The sequence below is a fragment of the Molossus molossus genome, unplaced genomic scaffold, assembly GCF_014108415.1.
Source record: "Molossus molossus isolate mMolMol1 unplaced genomic scaffold, mMolMol1.p scaffold_m16_p_12, whole genome shotgun sequence".
NCBI classification, from domain to species: Eukaryota; Metazoa; Chordata; class Mammalia; order Chiroptera; family Molossidae; genus Molossus; species Molossus molossus.
Window position 1 is genome coordinate 96,477,627 of NW_023425347.1, and position 24,572 is coordinate 96,502,198.

The window sequence follows — 24,572 nt, forward strand, 5'->3', positions numbered from 1 at the left end:
ATCCCCGCTGGGACTCAGTGAGGCCCTCCTCTCTCAGAGTGACACTCATGGTCTTCCCAGCTTTTGATCTTCCGAGGACTTTTCCAAACCCAAAGTGTCCTGTCTTCCAGGCCTCACCAGGCCAGCTGTCAGGATGGGCTTGCATCTCTAGCCACCAGGGGCTCTGTGGACCCAGCATCGGCTGTGGCTGGGGTCCCTGGAAGGGAGATTTAAACAGCAGGAAGCCCAAAGAGAGGAGGCTGGGGAGGCAGGGCTGGAGCACCTAAGGGGCCATTGGAGGCTTCTAAGTAGGGTGGTGACATGAGCTGATGTGTGTTTCCAGCTCCACTGGTGGCCGTAGGACCCTGTTCCCTGGGACAGGGCACCAGGAGGCAGGAATGCCAGCGCGGAGACCCTCGCTGCTCCCGGGGGGATCCTGGCTTATACTTGAATGAGTGGCCTTGGGGCAGTTTCAGGGACGTCCTGAAGACCAAACCAGCAGGACTTGCTCTTAGAGGGCATGTGAGGCACGAGGGACCGAGGGACCTCCCAGAGGCGGGCGGTGGCTGCCGGAGACGGGGAGGAATGGGAAAGGAGCAGGTAGGAAAAAAAAAAAAAGGAAGAAGTCAGCTGGGGCCATGTGTTACGTTTCAGACAATTCCATCACTGGGTGACCAAACCAATGTACCGAATAGCGTAGACAATGTAATTCTATCCATTTGACAGCTGTTTGCAAATGCCTCCCATGGACCGCGTAGCTTATGCCCGGTGGTGCAGGGTAGGAGACTCAAGCACATTAGGTTCCAAAGCCAGGCCCCTGACCAAGGTTGCCTCAGGTCTGCCGTGAAGAAATGCGGCGTCTCTTCTGACTTCATCCGCTCACTCTGAGTCAGGCCATTTTCCCACATCGGAGGCTACGAAGTGGCATCCCCCAGCCAAACGTGTCCCACAGATACGTTGGGGACCTTTTACAAAGTAAAATTTGCGGCCAGAGGTTAAAATCAGATTGCACATTACAGTTTACTCTCCAATGGAAAGGAAGGTCGAACAACACTGCCCCTGCGTGGGGTCCCTCGCTACGAACGGGGAGGCAGCTGTCGCTGACGCGGGGTCCTGTGCTCTCCAGGTCCCCTGTCCCCGCCTGCACCCTTCCCTCATCCCCCGCCGGTCCTGGAGGCTGTGGGGGATCGTGTCCAACAGCAATTTGACCGTAGGGTGCAGTTTTGTACCAGACAGAGGAGGAAACCGTTCTCCCTGGTGGGGAGACTGGGCAGTGGGCAATGGGTGGGAGGCCCGCGGTGAGAGTTGGGGACCTGTGTTCCCAGAAACCACATGTGGCCGAGCCCTCCTGTACAGTGTCTGCGGGAGTCCTGGTCCTGCCAACAGAGCCCAGCCGGAAGCCAGATTCAGGAGCCCCCGGGGTACCTACGTCTCATCCCCTTCCCTCCAGGACCTCAGACATCCCGTTTCTGAGCTGAAGACACTGAGGCTCGGGGACACCCAGCAACAGGGGCTCCCAGCAGGTTAATGTCAGGCCACAACTGGGACCTCGACGTGAGCCCCAGTTCCCCCAGGTTCACCGCCAGACGACAGATGTTTTCCGAGAACAAAGAAAATCTGCCTGAGTGACTTTCACATCTGCTCCCCAGAGTCAGTTTCCGTCACAGAGAAACGCCGAACCTGCAACCTCAGCCTCCATCCATTGGTGTCAGGTTGGCCATCAGGGGGCAGGCTTGTCCCGGCCAGTGGGCCAAGCTCCTGGGTGCCGCTCAGGATCCGCTCCTAAGGTGGGTTCCAGAGTCAAAGCAGCGTGTCTGGGCGAGGGAGTGGCTGCCATGGGAGTGGACTCGGCCTCAGGTCCGAGTTGTTCTCTGTGGCCTCGGCTGTTTACCTTTTAATTAAACTGAGAACCCCTACCTGCGGGTACCTGTCATGGATGGCGTGGTGATGACAGTCAGCGGGGTCAGCCTGTGGAAACCCAGGTCCTGGCTCTTAGTTCCCCATATATATATATATATATATCTCCTCACCTGAGGCTCCTCACCTGAGGATATTTTCCATTGACTTTTAGAGAGAGTAAGAGGGAAGAGAGAGAGAGAGACAGCGATGTGAGAGAGACAGAGGGAAGAGAGAGAGAGAGACAGCGATGAGAGAGACACATCAATTGGTTGCCTCTCACACAGCCCTGGTTAGCACTGAGGATTGAACTCATGACTCTTTGGTCCTTGGGCCAATGCTCTAACCATTGCTCAACGAGCCAGGGCCATATATTATTTTTTTAATATGTTTTTATTGATTTCAGAGAGAGGAAGGTAGAGGGAGCAAGAAAAACTGTAAAGGACAAACACATGACCTTGCCCCCTGGATTTAAGGGAATGGCAAGAACTAGCTGCTAATAGATAACCACTGCATTGTATAGATAACCATTGCTTTGTGTACACAGAAACTGATTGTTCCCTCAGGCATAACAGCTAACTGCAAATATCTGCTTCTGTACATGCTTGCTTGCTCGCATACCCTTAACCCAAATTCCTTAAGGGGCTAAGACAACTATATAAGCAACCCACCCCCTGAGCTCGGGGCTGCTCTCTCCTCTGAGTAGGATGGGACCGTCGCCTCGCGGCTAATAAAGCTCTCTTAATTTGAACCCAGTTCGGAGTCTGAGTCTGGTCTGTCTCGTTGGTCTACAACAAAACATCGATGAGAAAGAAACATCAATCAGCCGCCTCCTGCACGCCTCTTACTGGAGATCAAGCCTGCAGCCCAGGCATGTGTCCTGACTGGTAATTGAGCCAGTGACCCCTTGGGATCATGATCAACCACTAAAGCCATACCGGCCGGGTCCCACAATATATATTAAACCAAAACATTTTTTCCTGCCTTTTAGTCTTTCTTGATTATTTGCTAGAAAGTGGTAGCAAGTGACAAAAATCAAGAAAAGAGTCATAGTTCTTTCATTATTCTGCAAAGCAGAAGAAAGAACTGTTGTTTACTTATTGATTACTTGTGGTAGTGGCAGAACGTGTGGGGTGGCTGCCAAACTGCAGACTTGCACTGAGGCCAGGGTTGGGTGGGGGGCCAGGTTCTCGGGAATGGAGCAGAGCTGATTTCCTCTCTGGCAGCGGAGTGGAGGGAGCTCCCGGCCTCTGAGTCAGCAACGGAAGAATATGGGGTCTCTAGGCATCAGAATGGGTTGGGGCCTGGACACAGGTCCATCTTGGGGCAAGAGTTTTAGGAATGTGATTGAGAAAGGGGGGGAGGGAGTTCTGTAATAAATCAAACTGAAAGTCACCTCACAGGGTGATCTGATCATAATTCCTAAAGGGGTGGGTCAGGAGATGAACGTTTTTTTAACCTTGTGTTAATGCATTCTCGGAATCCTAGCCTGGAGGGAAACCTGGCCCGCCCAGTGTATTGGGTACTTCATTTGCATGTGAATAAGGGTTTGTTATTTTTTGGCTTCAAGGTCTCTTTCCGTAAAAAGCAGGAGACAAAGCTAGGGTGTATGTTTGTAGTAATGCCATCTCAAGGAAATAATTTACTTAAATCCACTTGTGACCTGGGGGTACCAATCTGCAAATAAATGGGGCTGCATCCAGAGATCTGGAGCATTTGGTACCTTGCAAAGCTCCCCCTCACTCCAAGCAGCGTGTGCTTGTGGTTTCATTGCATTGCACCAATCCGGCGGCTGAGAGATGGCAGGTGGGAGTCACACCCAGGCCTCTATAAGGTTTATCTTCAGCCCTGGCCGGTTTGGCTCAGTGGTTAGAGCGCCCGCCTGCGGTCCGGAGAGACCTGGGTTCGGTTCCCGCTAAGGGCATGTACCTTGGTTGCAGTTTGTCCCCGGCCCTGGTTGGTCGTGCGGGTGGCAGCCACTCGATGTGTCCCTTTCACATCGATGTTTCCCTCTCTCTCTCTCTCTCTCCCTCCCACTCTGTCTGTACAAAAAATGGAAAAATGTCCTCGGGTGAGGATAAAAATAAAAAATAAAAAAAAAAAGGTTTATCTTCACCTTAAGCAAACTTGGTCCATTGCTTTTGTGCATACACGCCTTTGAAATGCCTCTTTTTCAGACCCCTCAGAATCATAATCACCCTCAAAAGACCACATCATCTTCTCAACTCTCTTGTAATCCAGTGGCTGAGAGTCCCCGCCTCCACGGGGTCTTCCTCACACTCCCGCCTCAGTTCCAAAGTGTGAAAGAAGCAACCTCATTCTGTACTCAGTCTGTTGAGCTCTTGCAGGCATGTCCTCTGTGTGGCTCAAACAAATGCTAATATAAACTCCTATCAACATTCTCTGCAGGTTGGCACGTCCCCGTGTTGACAGGAAGCAGCTGGGCACAGGCTCAAACTGGACGTCATGACTGGGGCAGAGTGGGGTTCATTAAGGAGCTCCCCACAGACAGTGGTGCCTTCATCCAGCCAAGAATCATTAAGCACCAGCTGTATACCAAGCGCTGTCTCTACATAGTGCATGAAAACAATGGGGTGAAGACCTACGGCAGAGAAAGGCCATTCGCAGGAATACTCTACCTGTCCAATCCTGACAGTCAGAGGGGGCAGATCGGGACATGCTGCTCTCTACCCGAGGTGGCCTCCACATGGGGGTCAGAATGTGCCTCAGGAGGCTCTGCCCTGCGTGGGGGCAGCACCAAGTCCCTGTGCCAGGCAGTACCCGAGCTCCTCTGTCAGGGGACCCGCCCTCATCGAGTTCGGGGGTGGGAGGGAGATGCTATGCCTTCTCTCTGAGCCTTCGGGGTCAGTGCGCCTCTGTGGGGGAGAGGAGAGGCCCTCGGACTCCTCCCTGCTGCCCCCATAACCACATTGGACTAGTCCGTGGGGGTTTGAGATGGTCTCATAGTCAGATTTGTTTCTCCCCTTGTGCCGGAGATGCACGTACCAAGTTGTGAGAACTTGAAGGGACCACATTACCTCTCTGGGCCTCAGTGTCCCCTCTTGTGAAAAGAGGGAGTGGAACTGAAGGGTCCTTGCAGTTTCTTGCCTGCTCAGCCTCACGTACATGCCACTGCACTGTGTCAAATGCTTTAATTGTGGGGTGGAAGGGAAAGGACCTGTGAGCCAGAAGGGGGGCAGGAGCCCTACAGCACACGTCGTGATTCTGGGGGCCCTCGATGGCGGGATTGGAAACTCGGGGCGTATCTGCAGCTGCCCGCTGCCTGGCAGGTAGCTCGCGCGGTGGGTCTCCAGCTGGTCTGCCCAAGCTGCGGGTGCGGTGGCAGTTCTCAGAATCGTGGGACAGGCTGCAGGCGAGGGGGAGGGACGGGGATGGCGTGCTCCCGCCCAGACAGAGTGCACAGGGGTGGTCTCGGGTAGGACACGGTGTACACGCTTTGTCCCAGGCCGGCCTTGGGGGGGAGCCACCGCTGCTTCAGCTGTTCATAGAGTCCATAGTTTGTAGGGGGCGCTGCAAGAGAGAGCAGGGTCTGTGTGAGCAGGCCAGCGGTGGGTGGCGGGACCCTGGAGGCTCCCCAGACTGTGGCATCAGGCACTTGGCTGGCAGTGCACCGGAGGGAAGGCAGGCTGGCAGGGGATTGGAGGGAAGGTAGGCTCTGCCAGTCCCTGGGAGCCTCCAGCGGGGGTCCAGTCCCAGTGTAGGGACAGGAACTCCTGGAGAAGTCTGGGAAAAGTCAGCCCCATGACGTGGGCGAGGGTGGCCCTGCGGGCTCTGGGGTAACTGTCCCACTCCAGTAGGGAAGGAGCAGTTCGGGCTTGTGACCCCTGCAAAGGTAATGCAGAGTGACAAGCAGCGGGCTCTCTGACCTGTGTCCCTCTGCACCCAAGGGTGGGACTGCAAAGGATGGGGCTAGCCCTGGGCGGTTTGGCTCACGGTTAGAGCGTCGGCCTGCGGTCCACAGAGACCTGGGTTTGGTTCCCGCTGAGGGCACGTACCTCAGTTGCAGTTTGTCCCCGGCCCTGGTTGGTTGTGCGGGTGGCAGCCACTCGATGTGTCCCTTTCACATCCATGTTTCTCTCTCTCTCTCCCCTTCCCACTCTACCTGAACAAAAAATGGAAAAATGTCCTCAGGTGAGGATAAAAAAACAACAACAACAACAAAAAAAGCGTGGGGCTAGTTTGCAGCGAGCATCAAACCAAGGTACTCTCCTGTGTAAATTCCTCCAAAGTCCCAGTACCCTGGGAAGGACAAAATCCGCACTTATTGTGGTCTAAGAGCCCCTGGGGGTCTTCCTCTACTCCTGTCTTGCAGCTTTTTCACTGGCCACTCCCATCCTGGAATGCTCTTCCCCCTGCTCCCTGAGTGGCTCCCTTCTTCTCAACTCGATTATCCCCTCAGGGAAGACCGTCCTCACCACCCCAGCTCCAGGAGATACAGGAAGACTTGCCTCACTTTCTACCCGATTTCTCTTCTTCGGAGCATATGCCCCAGTCCACAATGACCTGGTTTCCTGGGTTACCCTATTGCTTAATGTATCTGTTTTTTTATCCTCACCCGAGGACATTTTTTCATTTTTTGTTCAGATAGAGCGGGAGGGAGAAAGAGGAAGAGAGAGAGAAACATCGACGTGAAAGGGACACATCGAGTGGCTGCCACCCGCACGACCAACCAGGGCCGGGGACAAACTGCAACTGAGGTACATGCCCTCAGCGGGAACCGAACCCGGGTCTCTCGAGACCGCAGGCCGACGCTCTAACCGCTGAGCCAAACTGGCCAGGGCCGCTCAATGTATCTTATCCACCTCTGACTGGACCGTCAACTCCCCGAGGGCAGGAGTTCCTGCCTGTCTGTCATTGCTGTCTCCAGATGCTACAGCGGGACCTGGCACCTGGCCACAGTACTGTTTGTGAAATGAATGACTGATGGCGTGAGTGGGGACACTGCCCCTAACTCCTGTGCTCCAGGGAAACCGGCTGCTGGGTGCACCGGGAGGGCTTCACCCCACAGCCAGCCCATCCCCGCCACAAGGGGACAGGGCAGGTGGCTGACCTGGGGGCAGATAGGACTCCCCACCCCCACCATCTCGTTCTAATGCGCTCCCGGAGTCAGTGCCCCTATGCGGGCCCTTCTGCGTGAGCCGGGAACACCTCAGTCCTGAGCGGGTGTGGACCCCCTACAGCCCAGAATGATAACAGTACCCAGAAGGGGGATGTCGGCTTTCTCTGGAAGCCACAGCAACTTATGTCTGCCCCAGCTGCGGTGCGGGGGCAGGCCCGGGTGGTAATTGTGCCGGTTGTAGTGGTCGTCATAGGTGCTGATCAGATGGTGGTGTGGGGGCTCCTGGTGGTGGGTGATCAGGTGTTTGTACGGGAGCCCCTGGAAGGAAAGAAGACACAGCGGGCGTGTGACTGAGCAGAGCAAGGCATCCCCTGGCCACGGAGGTGTGTGAGCTGATGGCGAGGGACCTCCAGAGGCTATTGGCGAGTGTGGCCGTGTGGACTCTCGGGGCCACCAAACCCCAGCGCAGCTCACCTTCAAACCAACGTCTCAGCTTAGCTGTGACCAGTTCTCTGAGTGGCCCCCCGCCTCTGCCAAGTCACCGAACTATGGGAACACATGACCACGAAAGTCAAGACACCCGGCTGAAGAGGAACAGCCAGTGCCATGTCCTTGCCGGCACCTGTGATGGGAAGTCACACCCTTTCATTTGCCTCAAGTCTCACCCATTAAGCGCCTATTTCCGGAGACAGAGCCTGACCTGTGCACCTCGTGCTCCAGTCAGTCACTAGGGGGAGCCAGAGCGCGCTCCGGAGGCGGCTTCTGCAAAGGGTTTATGGCAACCTCAGCTGGAGACGCGGGAGGCATTTCTTTGGTGGGAGTTCTTCACAGGGAGAAGAAAGCCGTGTTCTCCTTGCTCTGGGAGGTTTGCCTGAATCTGTGCTTTTCCTGTGAAAATCCTCGTGGCCCCGGACAGGCATCCTGGGGACTGGGCTGATTTACAGGGCAGGATAATGATGATTTTCATGCCCGCGCTCTTGTCTGGAGCAGACAGGGAGGCTAGTGTCTCCTATGGTCTGGAAATGCTGGCTGGCCCAATATTTCAAGTGCTGGTTCCATAAATAAGTCAGATCACAATGCCAGAGGGAGACGGGGGGTGGGCACAGACATTAAGCAGGGGTTCCCAAGATCTCCATCACCAGGTGCCCAGAGTAGTTCCAGTGCCAGGGAAAACAAGCCGAAGAGGTTCCCATCAACCAAGGGGGTGCTGAGGAGGGGAGGAGAGAGGCCACCCGGACTTCTTGCTCTTTCTCTAAGTTTGGGGCACGGCCCTGCCATCTTGAATATGATCCCAGGATCTGTGTTTTCCTCAGGTATGGTACGGTGACACACACAGAGACGACTGCCTTTGAAAGGAGAGCGTGTAGGTCCCAAAGGAGGGGGACGCCGCACCACGCAGGCCGCGTGGGGGAGCACCAGGGTCCGTCAGGTGGCCGTAGGGAAGAGGATGCCCAGTGAGGTGCGGGGCAGGGAGGCAGGCGTGAGAAGTCTGGGATTGCAGAGTTCGAGGAATTTCAGAGGGCTCTGGGCTATCAGGATATTGGCTCCGTCTGCGAGTGTTTGCTAGCGGAAGGGGTGAGAGATGTGGGCTCTGGTTGCTTGGTTTGCATCGGACAGGCCTGGTGGTCAGCCAGCTGTCTCCTGTCCCTAGGAATTAGCTAGCCCTGGGAGGGCAGCCTCTCTGGGATTAGCAAAGCCCCTGCGATAGCAAAGCATCATAAAATAGAAAAAATAATAAATGGGGTTCATACATCTGGGGAAAAAGCACCGGCGGGAGGTCCTCCTTGGGGCATCCCGGGTCAGCTGGCAGAGCTACCAGCATTCGCGTAAGAAGGGAGCAGAGGGAGGGGGGCTGCGAGAGGGAAGGGGAACTGTCCTGGGGGCGGGGTACAGAAAGAAGCACAGGGAAGAGCTGGTGTTGGGAGCAGCCACACAGACAGGCCATTGGAACAGTCTACAGGAGTGATTGCTTGGTTTATTCTGTGTGTGTGTTGGGGGAGGGGGGTTTGTCTTCATTGTTTGTTTTTTTTTTAATCCTCACCTAAGGACATTTTTCCATTTTTGTTCAGATAGAGTGGGAGGGAGAGAGAGAGAAAGAGAAACATCGACGTGAAAGGGACACATCGAGTGGCTGCCACCCATACAACCCAACCAGGGCCGGGGACAAACTACAACTGAGGTATGTGTCCTTAGCGGGAACCGAACCTGGGTCTCTCTGGACACCAGGCCGACGCTCCAACCACTGAGCCAAACCGGCCAGGGCTGTCTTCATTTTTTTAAAATACATTTTTATTAATTTCAGAGAGAAGAATAGAGAGAAAGAGAAACATCAACAAGAAACATCAATCAGCTGCCTCTTACACTCCCCCTACTGGGGACTGAGTCCAGGACCCAGGCATGTGCCCTGACCAGGAATCGAACCGGTGACCTCCTGGTGCCTGGGACGATGCTCAACCAACTGAGCCACACTGACCGGGCTTAATTTTAACAACTGTATTCATGTGTGGTCTTCCCTTCATTGGGCCCAAAGGTCTTTAGGTACCTGGTGTGCACTGAGGGTTTGGGACTGGAAGCCCCAGGCTGTGGGTCTAAGTTTCGCTTCCTGATGGTCAAATACATTTGTGTCCTCAGTGCAAGGAATGGGAAGGTGGCAGCTCCAGAGATGCCAGCAAGGTCCAGGGCTGCCAGCCCAGAGATGCCAGCATGGTCCAGGGCTGCCAGCCCAGCCCAGAGATGCCCCATGGTCCAGGCGTGCCAGCCCAGCCCAGAGATGCCCCATGGTCCAGGGTTGCCAGCCCAGCCCAGAGATGCCCCATGGTCCAGGCGTACCAATCCAGCCCAGAGATGCCCCATGGTCCAGGGCTGCCAGCCCAGCCCAGAGAGCCCCATGGTCCAGGCGTACCAGTCCAGCCCAGAGATGCCCCATGGTCCAGGCGTACCAGCCCAGCCCAGAGATGCCCCATGGTCCAGGCATACCAGCCCAGCCCAGAGATGCCCCATGGTCCAGGCGTACCAGCACAGCCAGAGATGCCCCATGGTCCAGGCGTACCAGCCCAGCCCAGAGATGCCCCATGGTCCAGGCGTACCAGCCCAGCCCAGAGATGCCCCATGGTCCAGGCATGCCAGCCCAGCCCAGAGATGCCCCATGGTCCAGGCGTACCAGCACAGCCAGAGGTGCCCCATGGTCCAGGCGTACCAGCCCAGCCCAGAGATGCCCCATGGTCCAGGCGTACCAGCACAGCCAGAGGTGCCCCATGGTCCAGGCGTACCAGCCCAGCCCAGAGATGCCCCATGGTCCAGGCATGCCAGCCCAGCCCAGAGATGCCCCATGGTCCAGGCGTACCAGCCCAACCAGGGGTGCCCCATGGTCCAGGCATACCAGCACAGCCAGGGGTACCAGCACAGACAGGGGTGCCAGCACAGACAGGGGTACCAGCACAGCCAGGGGTAGCAGCACAGACAGGGGTACCAGCACAGACAGGGGTACCAGCACAGCCAGGGGTAGCAGCACAGACAGGGGTACCAGCACAGACAGGGGTGCCAGCACAGCCAGGGGTACCAGCAGAGACAGGGGTGCCAGCACAGACAGGGGTACCAGCACAGCCAGGGGTACCAGCAGAGACAGGGGTACCATCACAGACAGCGGTACCAGCACAGCCAGGGGTACCAGCACAGACAGGGGTGCCAGCACAGACAGGGGTGCCAGCACAGAGCTGAAATTCTGGCACTGTTCCTCCTGACGTGGATCCCCAAATGCAGAAGACAACTCCGGCAGTGACGAAGGGACATCTCAGAACACTCCTTGTTCATTTTCAGAGCAGCCACCTGCTTATTCCTCACCAACCAGCTACACAGCCTTGGACATGACACTTAGCACCCTGGCCACCTTTTATGGGAAAATCAGGGTGCTGAGCTCAACAATCTCTTCCCGCTCCAAAATGTTCCCATTGTGCACCTCCCTGCCCCCACCCTGCATTCTGGCAGGTGTAGGGTCGGATGAGGGTGGAGGGAGGGGGTGTCCTGAGGTTTCGGTTCCCCACTGCCTGCTCCGCAGACCTGGAACACGACATACCACAAACACCCAGTGAGTGAGAGGGTGCTGAATGGTCACAGATTACTTTCATCATAATTGTTGAAAGTATTACAGATGTTCCCCTTTCTCTCCCCCACTGACGGCCTCCTCCCCACTCCCACAACCCTCCTGCTTCCCACACTGGTGTCTGTGTCCATTGGTTGTGCATATATGCATATACGTTCTTTGGTTTATCTCTTCCCACTCCTCCACCCCTCGTCTCCCTGAGGTTTGTCAGTCTGTTCCCTTTTTATACACAAGAACTGGAAGCTGGGGCTGAGCTGATGCAGATGTTATCGAAACATCACAGCTACTTGCTTTGGGAATACCTTATGTGATCCCTCGCTACAGCCCCCTTGGCTCAATATTCCCACCTTCGTTTGCGTATTCCCTATGCCCTTTGCCTGTGTCCTGTTGGAGTGTGGAGGATCGGGGAGAACGATGCAGAGAGGTGCTGGGGTGCAGGATGGCAACCCTCCCAGCTCCAGCTCGGACAGATCTCTGCTCATCAGGTCATCAAGGAGAGAGCCCTGGGCAGCGCCTGGGCTTGGAAGGGTACTGGTGTGCCTACTGCCATGTTCCCAAGAGGGAACTGGGCTGGTGGGGTCTTCTGAGCCTCGGGGAGGGGCACAGCCTGAACATGGGGCCCCACTCCCTCTTACCTCCACTCTTCTCTTCCCATACCACCTGGAGATCTGGTCGGGTCTGTGGCCAGGGAAGGGGACATACTCTTTCCTGTAAACAGTCTGGGGTGTTGTCTCAGTGGCTCTGGTGAACTGGAAAAGATCGAATATTCAAGACGACGTTTGTGCTGTCCCTTCTCAAAGTTCTGTTGAGACCCCTCCCCTCCTGGGCCATAGGAAGCTGGGCAGAGAAAGGGTAAATCAGGACTCCGGGCATCCTGCATAACACGGGCTAAATGTTGCCCCCTCCCTTCCCGTGTTTGGGAAGGAGTGTGCATCCCACCATTCGGGACCCCTTGGGAAGGCTGATGTTGGCGGAACCGCCCACTGCTCACGGTGGGCCCTGCACCCTTCGTCTCTGATCTTCCTGCCCCTGCTCCTCCCTCCTGCCTGCCGCCTGCCTTCCTTGTTCTTCTTGCTTCTCACTCCTGCCAACTCACTCTTGCAACCTCCCTCTGTTACATTATGCTTTCAGGTTGATATTTTTAAAATTAATTGTGGTAAAATATACATAATTAAACTGAACATTTTAACCATTTTTAAGTGAACACTTCGGGTGCTAAACACATTCACACGATTGGGCAACCATCTCCACCACCACCTAGTTCCAGAACTTCTTCCTCATCTCACACTGAACCTCTGTCCCCATTCAACTCCCCCCAACTCAGCCCCTGGCACCCACTGTTCTCGTTTCTATCTCTATGGATTTGACCACTCAAAGTACCTCGTGTACATGGGATCACACAGTGTTTGTCCTCTTGTGACTGGCTTATTGCACTTAGCACAGTGTCTGCAAGGTATGCCTACATTGTAGCCTGGGTGAGGAGTTTTTTCCTTTTATTTTATTTTATTTTTTTGTGGTACGTACTCCTGGTGGGAACCGAACCCGGGACTCTCTGGTCCGCAGGTCGACGCTCAACCTCTGAGCCAAACTGGCCAGGGCAGAAGTTTTTTCCTTTTAAATACAGAGTAGTGTCGCATTGTATATGCTACAAGTTTTGCTTATTCGTTTATCCATCACTGAATTACTTCTACCCTTTAGCTACTGTGAATAATATTGCTATGAGCCTATGGATGCACGAATATTTCTCTTCAAGATCCTGCTTTCAATTTGGGGGCGGGGGGAGATTTGCTGGGTCATATGGTAATTCTACGTTTAATTTGCTGAGGAAATGCTATACTGCCTACCACAGTGGTTGCATCATTTTTACATTCCCACCAACAATGCACATGGGTTCCAATTTCTCCACATCCTCCCCAACACCAGTTATTTTCTGTGATTATTATTATTATTATTATTATAGCCATTCTAATGGGTGTCAAGTGGTATCTCATGCTCTTCCCTAATGATTAGGGATGTTGAGAATCTTTACATGTGTTATTTGTCATTTGTCTATCTTCTTTGAATTGGGTTAATTTTTTGGTGTTGTTGAGTTATAAGAGTTGTTTTTTTTAATTTATTTTATTTTTAATTTAATTTTTGTTATCGATGTTTCTCCTTTTTTACCCCATTGGCACCCTCCTCCCCATCCCCCCCAGCCGGTCCCCGGCTTTGTTGTCCGTGTCCATTGGTTATGTGTACATGCATATAGGTTGTGTGGTTTATCTCTTCCCTCCCCCCACCACCCCCTCTTCTGAGGGTTGTCTGTCTGTACTCTACTTCCACGTTTCTGAGTCTACCCTATTCCTCAGACTGTTATGTTCATTATATTCCACAAATAAGTGAGATCATGTGGTATTGGTCTTTTTCTGCTTGGCTTGTTTCACTTAGGACGATACTTTCCAGGACTCTTCATGTTGTCTCAAAGGATAAAACATCTTTCTTTCTTACGGCTCCATAGTACTCCATTGTATAAGTGTACCACTGCTTTTTTATCCATTCGTCTACTGATGGACACTTGGGCTGTTTCCAGATCTTAGCTATTGTAAATAGTGCTGCTATGAACATGGGGGTACATATATTCTTTCTGATTGGTGTTTCAGGCTTCTTAGGGTATATTTCTAGAAGTGGGATCACTGGGTCAAATGGAAGTTCAATTTTTAATTTTTTGAGGTAACACCATATTGTTTTTCATAGTGCCTGCACCAGTCTGCATTCCCACCAGCAGTGTACTAGAGTCCCCTTTTCTCCACACCCTCGCCAACACTTGTTGTTTGATAATTTGTTGATGGCAGCCATTCTGACAGGTGTGAGGTGACACCTCATTGTGGTTTTAATTTGCATCTCTCTGATAATTAGTGATGTTGAGCATTTCTTCATATGTCTCTTGGCCATTTGTATGTCCTGTTTGGAGAGGTGTCTATTCAGCTCCTCTGTCCATTTTTTAATAGGGTTCTTTGTCTTCCTTTTGTTGAGTTGTATGAGCACTCTCTATGTATTGGAAATTAACCCCTTATCTGATATATCATTGGCAGTGATGCTCTCCCATACAGTGGGTTGCCTTTCCATTTTGATGGTTGTTTCTTGTGCTGTGCAGAAGCTTTTGAGTTTCATGTAGTCCCACGTGTTCATTTTTTCCTTTGTTTCTGATGCCTTAGGTGATATATCAGTGAAAATTCTGCTGCATATGATGTCTGAAATTTTGTTGCCTACATTTTCTTCTAGAATTTTTATGGATTCATGTGTCACATTTAAGTCTTTTATCCATTTTGAGTTTATTTTTGTGTATGATGTAAGTTGATGGTCTAGTTTCATTTTTTTGTATGTGGCTGTCCAATTTTCCCAACACCATTTATTAAAGAGGCTGTCTTTACTCCACTGTATGCTCTTGCCACCTTTGTCAAATATTAATTGAGCATAGTGTCTTGGGTCCATTTATGGGTTCTCTATTCTGTTCCACTGGTCTATATGCCTGTTCTTGTGCCAGTACCAGGCTGTTTTGATTACAGTCGCTTTGTAGTATAACCTGATATCTGGTATTGTGATCCCACCTACTTTGTCCTTCTATTTCAAGATTGCCGTGGCTATTCGGGGCCTTTTTGGTTCCATATGAACTTTTGAAGTATTTGTTCTAGTTCTGTGAAATATGTCATTGGTATTTTGATGGGAATTGCATTGAATCTATAGATTGCTTTGGGTAATATGGACATTTTAATGATGATAATTCTTCCAATCCATGAATAAGGTATGTGCTTCCACTTTTTTATATCTTCCTCTATTTCTTTTTTCAATGTCCTGTAGTTTTCTGCAAATAGGTCCTTTACTTCTTTGGTTAAGTTTATTCCTAGGTATATTAATTATTTTGCTTCGATGGTAAATGGGATTGTTTTTTTCAGTTTCTCTTTCTATGAGTTCATCATTGGTGTATAAGAATACCATCAATTTCTTGACATTAATTTTGTATCCTGCTACTTTGCCAGATTCGTTTATTAAGTCTAGTAGATTTTTGACAAAATCTTTAGGGTTTTCTATGTATAATATCACATCATCTGCAAATAATGACAGTTTCACTTCCTCCTTTCCAATTTGGATCCCTTTTATTTTTTCTTCATGCCTGAATGCTGTGGCTAAGACTTCCAGTACTATGTTAAATAAGAGTGGTGAAAGTAGGAATCCCTGTCTTGTTCCTGTTCTTAAGGGAAATGCTTTTAGTTTCTGCCCATTGAGTATGATGTTGGCTACAGGTCTTTCATCTGTGGCCTTTATTAGGTCGAGATATGATCCCTCTATTCCCACATTGCTGAGCGTTTTTATCAGAAATGGATGCTGGATTTTGTCAAATGCTTTTTCAGCATCTATTGATATGATCATGTGGTTTTTATTCTTCATTTTATTTGTGTGGTTTATCACATTTATTGATTTGCGAATATTGTACCAGCCTTGCATCCCTGGGATGAATCCCACTTGGTCATTGTGAATAATTTTTTTGATGTATTGCTGGATCCAATTTGCTAGTATTTTGTTCAGGATTTTGGTGTCTATGTTCATCAGAGATATTGGCCTATAGTTTTCTATCTTTGTAGTGTCTTTTTCTGGTTTTGGAATTAGAATTATGCTGGCCTCATAAAACGAGTTTGGAAGTCTTCCTTCTTCTTGAATTTTTTGAAATAGTTTGAGGAGAATAGATGTTAGTTCTTTTTTGAATGTTTGGTAAAACTTCCCCATGAAGCCATCCGGGCCTGGGCTTTTGTTTGCTGGGAGAGTCTTGATTACCTCTTCAATTTCCTTAGTTGTTATTGGTCTGTTCAAGTTTTCTATCTCTTCCTGGTTTAGTTTTGGGAGACTATACATTTCTAGAAATTTGTCCATTTCACTTAGATTATCGAATTTGTTGCCATATAATTGTTCACAGTAGTTGTTAACAATCTTTTGTATTTCTGCAGGTCAGTTGTTACTTCTCCTCTTTCATTTCTGATTTTGTGTATTTGGGTTCTTTCTTTTTGTTTCTTGGTGAGTCTAGCTAAGGGTCCATCAATCTTGTTTATCTTTTCGAAAAACCAGCTCTTTGTTTCATTGATCCTTTGAATTGTTTTTTTGGTCTTTATGTCATTTATTTCTGCTCTGATCTTTACTATTTCCTTCCTTCTATTTGCTCTGGGATTTTCTTTTTGTTTGCTTTCTAATTATTTAAGTTGTGGGGTTAGTCTATTAGAAATTTTTCTTGTTTCTTGAAGTAGGCCTGTAGTGCTATGAACTCCCTCTCAGAACTGCTTTCACTGCATCCCATAGATTTTGTGCTGTTGTGTGTTCATTTTCATTGGTTTCCAGGAAGTTTTTAATTTCTTTCTTGATCTCCTCGGTGACCCATTCATTGTTTAATAACACGCTATTTAGCCTCCATGTGTTCAAATGTCTTTGCATGTTTTTGTTGCAATTGATTTTAGTTTCATGCTATTGTGATCTGAGAAGATGCTTGATATGATTTCAATCTTCTTGAACTTGTAGAGATTTAGTTTGTGTGCTATCATGTGGTCTATCTTTAAGAATGTCCCAAGTGCACTTGAGAAGAATGTGAATTCTGTAGTTTTGGCGTGTAATTCTCTGTAGATATCTATTGAATCCATTTGGTCTAGTGCTTCATTTAGAGTCTCTGTTTCCTTGCTAATTTTTTGTCTAGAGGCTCTATCCAGTGATGTCAGCAGGGTGTTGAAGTCCCCTGCTATGATTGTATTGCTGTCGATTTCTCCTTTGAAGTCCTCAGAAGATCTTCTCTTCTTTGGGGACTCCTATGATGCGAATATTATGAGTTGTAAGAGTTCTTTATACACTCTGGATGTTATTTCTTTATCACATTGAAGATTTGAAAATATTTTCTTCCATTCCATGAGTTGCTCAAACCCTTGAGCCACACCAACTGAACTGTTCTTTTTTTTTTTTAATAATTTTTCTTTATTGATTTTAGAGACAGAAAGAGAGAGGGAGAGAGCAATAGGAATAGGAATATCGATGAAAGAGAACATTGATTGGCCACCACATGACTAGGAATTGAACCAGCGACCTCTTGGTGTATGTGTCGATGCTCAACCACTGAGCCACACTCGCAGGGATTTTTAAAAAATCCTCACCCAAGGGTATTTCTCTACTTATCTTCAGATATAGTAGGCGGGAGAAAGACAGAGAAACATTGACATAAGAGAGACATATTGACTGGTTACCTCCCACATGACCCCAACCAGGGTACATTCCCTTGATCAGAATCGAACTGGCAACTCATTGGTCCAAGGGTCAACACTCCAACTGCTGAGACAAAATGGCCAGGGCTGTCCTTTGTTTTTCAAGGACAATATTGCTGGCTATAGTATTCTCGGTTGATAGGTTTGTTTTGTTTCTAAGCACTTTAAGTTTATCGCCCTACTGCCTTCTGGCATGCAAGGTTTCTGCTGAGAAATCTACTAATATTCTTATAAAGGCTCCTTTGTACATGATGAGTCCTTTTTCCCTTGCTGCTTTCCAGATTCTTTATGTCTTTGACTTTCAACAGTTGATTATAATGTGTCTCTCATAGGATGTATTCTACTTAGAGTTTACTGAGCTACGTAGATTTGTAGATCCATATGTTTTCTTCAAATTTCTTCAGCCATTATTTCTTCAAATAATCTCTCTGCCCCTCTCACTCTCTCTTTTCTTTTATAATGTGTGTATTGATTGGCTTGATGGTGTCCTAGAAGTCCTTAGGTTCTACTTACTTTTCTTCATTCTTTTTACTCTTCAGGCTCAAAATTGTCAAATGATATGCTTTCAAGTTCTCTGTTTCTTTCTTCTGCTTGTTTAAGTCCACTGTTGGATGTCTCTAGTGAATTTTCTCAAATTAGTTATTGTATTTTTCAGCTCCCTAATTCCTGGCTGATTCCTTTTTATAATCTCCATCTTCTTATTGATATTCTCATTTTGTTCATACATCATTTATCTGATTTCCTTTACAGTTGACCCTTGAAAAACATGAGTTTGAACTGTGTTGGTGTACTTATATTGGATTTTTTCAATAAGTACTGTAAATGTATTTTCCTTATGATTTTCTTAGTGACATTTTCTTTTCTTTAACTTGTTTTATGATAAGAATACTACATATAACTGTGTTAAAAGATAGTTTATATGATCAGGAAGGTTTCTGGTCTACAGTAAGCTATTAATAATTAAGTTCTGGGGGAGTCTAAAGTTAGACATGGGTTTTTGACTGTATGAGATGGGGTGGTCAGGGCTCCTAACCCTCACATTATTCAAGAGTCAATTGTAGTTCTTTGTCCATGTATTCCTGCAGCTCCTTAAGTATAGGTAAGACAGTTGTTTTAAAGTTTTTGTTATATATTTTTATTTTTTTATTCCTCACCTGAGGATATTTTTCTACTTATTATCAGATAGAGTGGGAGGGAGGGAGAGAGAGAGAGACAGAGAGAAACATCGATGTGATAGAGCCACATCGACTGGTTGCCTCCTGTATGACCCGGACCAGGGTTGGGATGAACCGCAACCAAGGTACGTGCCCTTGACTGGAATCAGATCTGCAACTCATTGGTCCACGGGCCGATACTCAAACTGCTGAGCCAAACTGGCCAGGGCTGTCATATACTTTTGATGCCTGTGTTTCTTCAGGGACAGTTTCAGCTACTTAATTGCTTTCCTTTGAGTGGGCCATGTTTTCCTGTGTCTTCGTATACCTTAAGGTACTTTGCTGAACACTGGGCATTTGAAAAAACAGCCACCTCTCTGAGTCTTTGCATACTGGCTCCATTCAGGAGAAGATCTCCACTAACTAACAGGGCAGGATCTGAGCCTTGGAATCAGCTTGGTGTGAAGGTTTAAGTACTTCTCAGGACTTTTCTGAGCTCGTTTCTTTCCTGGGCCTCTATGTGTGTGTGTGTCTCCCCAGTACACATGGCTTCTGTAAAATGCCTTAATTTCCCAAAGAGTCTCTTCCTTGCTTTTTCTCAGGGCCTTAGATGTTCTGTTGTATTTCTCTCCCTGCAATCTCTTGCCCTAGGTATTTACAGGTCCGTGGTCCCCTGGCAACTTTCACCAGCTGTGACTACCGCTGCTTTTCACAAGTTTTCCTAGCCTGACGTATGAACTTTGCCACTTTTCCCTGCCTGAGTTCTGAGTTAGGCAAAACAGAGACCGATCTGTCAGGCAACTCCCAGACAGGCTAGAATGTGCTCTCCTCCCTCTGGGTTCAAGGGAGGGACCTGGGAGCTGGCCACTGCGTCCCCCACACGGCACCATGTGATGAAGAGGGAATGGGGAGAGGGCAAGTAAACATACCATGGAATTGCCTACCGTTTTGAATGTGGCTCTTTCTAAACTGATTTGATTGTTGCTATAGAGCTTTGACTGCTTTCCAGAGCCCCTATACAGTTATTTTAGCTAGGCAGTAGTCATTTTTTAAGTGTTTCCATGGTAGAACAGGACCTGGAATTTCTTAACCTGCTATGTGTCTTACAGACATCACTCCAACTCTGCTCTCTATGCAATCTCCTGTAGGTGTAGGGTCAGCTCACAATCCCCCTGGGTAGTGCCTTGCTCACCGGAGCCCGGAGGGATTGCTCAGGCAGTCTGTCTCGCCCTTGGAACTTCCCTGACACATATCTGCTTCTCAAGCGAGACCAAATACACTCAGATCTAAGAATGGACACAGGCCATGTCTGGCCAGAGGGGTGGCGAATGCTAGTATTCCCCATAAAATCAGCCTTTTCCAGCTCTCGGAAGTCCCCCCCAATCTTCCCCACGCTTACACCAAAGCTGCCAATTCTATCACCCTCTTTCCTTTGTCCATTTCCCAAGACGACCTAAGGCTATTTAGATGTCTCTGCAGAAATGTAAGTGGTTTAGTCTTGATTGCCAAAAATGAAGACACTCGATTTCAGGCAAAATTCTATATTTTGTAATGGTCTTTAAAGTACATGGAAACACCATGAGCCCATTTGTTCTGTTTTGAGAGCAAAGACTGAAATGCACAGGCAGGGCACGGCTGTGGAAAGGGGCCTGGAGCTGGGCTCATCCTGGACCTCGCTGCATGGGGTGCCAAGCCTGCCTTGGCCAGTACCACTGTCTGGTAAGGGCAGGGCCGGGGAGAGCAGAGATTCTTCAAATCAAGGGCCAGGTGACACCAGATGCCTAGAAAGACTCTGCTGGAAATAGTACTCGAGGCACAACCATACTGACACATCTGCTGTGATATTGTCAAGAGAGTGGGGACCTTGATGACTGCTTGAATGTAACTCCCTGATGTAGCCCTCAGACTCCCTAATGCCATATTCTTCAGATGCAAGCTCCATGGCCCCTGATTTTAAGATACTGATGACTTCACTCCTACCTCTCATTGTCTGTCCTCCCTCTGATCCCTCTGTCCACCTTCTCTCCTTCCTTACCTTCCTCCTCTCCTCCGCCCAGTTCCCAGTGAGCACTCTGGTTGAGTAGTTGCTCTCAATCTTCCAGCTTGGAGTAGATAATGGCTGTGGATTCACGACAGTCAAAACCTGCATGATAAGGATTCACTCCAGGGGTCTTTGACTCGGCACAGCTTAAGGCTTCAGGGGTAGGGAGATGTTATGAAGATGCTGAGTTTGGGGTGCCTTGTTTCCTTCCCAGACACCCGTCTGAGCGGATAGCAGATGACACCCTGCCAACTTCACGGAATAGAAGGGCCTCAAGGGTCCATTTCCAGCCTCCAGGGAGAGGTGATGTGATCTTGGATTCCCTGCTGTTGACTGTCTCCATGGTGATAGACTCTGAGTATAAATACTCTCCTTAAGGGGGCAGCTGATTCTTCAAGAGCAAAATTGACCTCACGAAAGCCAATCAAAGCAACAATGACCAAGCGAGGGCTGGAAGGACCTGGTTTCAGTGTGGCCACCCCCATAAGTGACATCACCCTTGCTGCATTTTCGCAACTCAAGTGAGCTGATCACCTTCTACCTCTTAATGAGCGTCGATGTGCTAGACCCACGCTGAGACCATGACAAGTCTTCACTCGTTAATCCTGACAGCAGCCCTAGGAAGCAGCTGCTATTTCTGTACCCATTTTATAGATGAAGACACTAAAGCAAGGAGGGCTTAAGGGAGGAAGTAAGTCTCTTAGAAATTATTGAGGACTCAAAGGGTTTTTATGAATGTTAATATATTTATTATTTCTTAATTTCAAAAGAACATTCCGTCTGAAATCTGTTGTTTTGTTTAAAATTGAAATGTCAGTCTTCCATAGGTATGTAGTTAGACGAGAGAGAAGTATTTTAAGAGCGTTTGCAGTTAATTGTGCATATTCTTTGATACTACATACCAAAACTCATCAAGTGGCATTACCTCTTGAGTAATAAAAAAACAAACCGACTTTAAAAAGAGACAAATAGCCCTGGCCGGTTTGGCTCAGCGGTTAGAGCGTCGACTTGCGGTCCAGAGAGGCCCGGGTTCGGTTCCCGCTAAGGGCATGTACCTCGGTTGCAGTTTGTCCCCAGCCCTGGTTGGTCGTGCGGGTGGCAGCCACTCGATGTGTCCCTTTCACGTCGATGTTTCTCTCTCTCTCCTCCTCCTCTCTCTCCCTCCCACTCTGTCTAAACAAAAAATGGAAAAATGTCCTCAGGTGAGGATAAACAAGAGAGAGAGAGAGAGACAAAGAAAGAAAAGATCTTACTGTTATTAAGAAAGTAGTTTGACCTTGCAGTTTCCCTGAAGGATGTTTGGGGATCCCCGGGAAGTACTCCATCGTGTTTCAAAGATTGCTCTCTGCCTCCTTCCTGCGTTCTGGGACAACAGTCACATATTTGCTATGGCTTCTCAATGAACCCTCATGCCTCTTGCCTCGCTCTTCCGTATTTTCCATCCTTTAGTCTCTGCGCTTCATTCTGAATCGTTCCTTCTGACCTGTGTTCCAGTTCCCACATTCTCTCTCAAGTGCGTCTAATGTGAAATTAACCCACCGTTGAATGTTTTGATTTGTTGCATTTTTCAGTTCTGAAACGTCTGTCTGATTTCTACATAATATGATATACATTCAGATACTGGGTATGTGAGAACTTTTCTTAGTTCCAAATGTTTAATTTTTCCTACCTTCTGAATTTGAAGATTGCCTGCCACGTTTTGCCTTCCAAATGTTCAGCTTGGTGGACTTGTACACCTACAGGTTTATAGATGATATTTAGAACTATATTTCTATAGATTTCTACCTCCGTGGACACCGTGAACAGAGCTATTTTACAGTCTGTGGCGACGTTCTTTCTTTTTTTTAACTGTTATGTCTGTGGGTTTTCATGGCTGGCTTACCCCTTCTCACATGCCCGGTGTCTGAAAGAGTGTTTGCAGAGATAACGGGCGGCCTGGGTGACGTTCTCTTCCTGCAGAGACGACTGCCATTTGCTTTGCCAGTCACCTGTGGACACTAGAAATTGAGGATCGCTTGAGCCCAACCTAGGGGTAAACATTTGTGGTCACGACACTTCTGTGTGCTCAGTGCGGTGCTGGAAAAGCCACAGCATCCTCTGAAAACGCAGTGTCACCAGAAAGGGGACCTGGCCCTTGGCGGGTCCGCCAGGGCCAGCGGGTAGCGTGTGGTCCAGGTGAGTTTTCGAGGACATTCTTTGAAGCTGGGGACAGTGACACAAGGAAGGGCCGGGGAAAGGAGCCCAGGCTGGTCTGCTTTGGCTCACGACGCGGTCAGAGAAAAGGGGGCTTTGGGGACAGGTTCAGAGGGCTTGTCTGGGATGAACTGTCGCTGCCCATTGCTGCCCTGGTTGCAAGCCTTTTGGGGCCCCTTAGAGTCTAGGGGATGCATGTCTGGGGGGGAAGAAAGCCAAGGGGTGTGCCTGGGAGGTGCGGGCATGCTCCTGGGAAATAGAGTATGTGCTGAACCTTTGTTTTGAGGGGTTTTAAAGGCTGGGCATTTAGAAGAGGTCTTAGGGGAGGATCTCAATAGAATATTTATCAGCTTTATGCTGATGCACCAAAGTCAGGTGTGTTCTCTTAATTTCACCTGTGCTTGTGTGTGGTTGGCAAATGGCACTGATTGGATTCTGCTGTCTGTCTTCCTGAGGAGGGTGATTTAAGCTATTTGCCCTCCGGTTGGGGAGGAGAAGTGTAAACCATTTACTCTTAAGCGTCCCTGCTTTAGGAAAGACAGGATTTCCCAGATGGCTGCAAACTGCTGTTAAACTCTGGCCTCAGTTTCCCTATTCCACCTGTGCTGACTCACCGGCCTGTCTCAGGAGGGTCAGAGGCTCTGTGGGGTCGGGAGACTTTCCAGAGCAAGGTAGTGCTTCGAAAGGGACCTGAGAGATGAAGGAGGAATCGACGTCTTCCCTGTGGTCCCTCGTGGCCTAGAAACACTTCTCGGGGGTATTGCACCAGGAACCGAGTGGTGACAGGCAGGGGACTTGGAACTCAGACCTACTTGGCTTCAACTTCCAGTTGCGACTCTCACCTAGTTCCTCGGCCAAGGGCACCGTGGTTTCCTAATCTGCAAATTGAGATCAAGTATTGCTTACGTGCTCCATCAGATTATGAGGATTCGGTGAGATGTCATCTAGTAAGCCCCTTGGGACACGCCGGTCACAGATATGGGGTCAATAAATATTCTATCCTCTCCTCCCCACATGCCTGAACCAAGTTTATGTTATCCATTTCTTTGTATTCGAGGAGTATCTTGGGGACAAAGGGCCGCGATATCCTAAAGGGATAATTCTAGCTTCTTTTTGGATTCCCGAATACAAAAGCAATTTGTTATCCTCACCAGATGCTCAAGAATGACGATTTAATAAAACACACCCATTTACTCGATATGGTTACTCTCATTTCAAGGCAAGAAAACTGAGGGTCTGCAGATGAGGTCAATGTCGGGCCTCTGATTGACCCTAGACCACAGGTCCTTCATCCCTCTGCCTCCTGGGAGAACTTGTGATGCAGCAGCAGCAAACCCAGAATGTGTCTTTTTCAACGTAAAACTGATCTGTCCTTTTGTGACAAAATAGACAGGGAGTTGTTTCGCAGTAACGGAGATGGACCCTTGAGGGTTTTGCCTATGACCAGAAATACTTTGACACTGAACCCTGGGCACTGCCTTATCTGATTCAACCTTGTCCTACCAGTTTGCAAGACGCTCAGCTGCAAGGCTGAGACAGCGGTGTTTTGGCCAGGAAACAGAGCAGGCCCTGGCCACCCTGGGGAAGGAGGAGCCAACTTTGTTAAATGGAGGCAAGGATGCTGGAGGCAGCAACCCAGTAAGGTTGCAGCCTGCCCAGACTCCTCCACTGATCCCTGTAGAGTTTCATTTGAACTAAGGAAATTTCCTTCTCAAATACAGACATGCGCCCTGGCCGGTTTGGCTCAGCGGTTAGAGTGTCAGCCTGCGGTCCTGAGAGACCCGGGTTCGGTTCCCGCTAGGGGCGCATACCTCGGTTGCAGTTTGTCCCCGGCCCTGGTTGGTTGTGCGGGTGGCAGCCA

At 49.2% G+C, this 24,572-nt stretch overlaps 1 protein-coding gene across 1 annotated transcript; it reads right to left on the bottom strand.

Annotated features, from left to right (window-relative positions):
* Window positions 1-5,224: 5,224 nt before the first annotated feature.
* CUNH1orf158 (chromosome unknown C1orf158 homolog) lies at window positions 5,225-20,626 on the bottom strand. The gene is made up of 4 exons (XM_036255096.1): window positions 20,513-20,626; window positions 11,690-11,803; window positions 7,096-7,273; window positions 5,225-5,406 (listed from the first exon to the last, which is right to left on the bottom strand). The coding sequence occupies exons 1-4, from the start codon at window positions 20,624-20,626 to the stop codon at window positions 5,225-5,227; spliced, it is 588 nt and encodes a 195-aa protein (XP_036110989.1).
* Window positions 20,627-24,572: the final 3,946 nt, after the last annotated feature.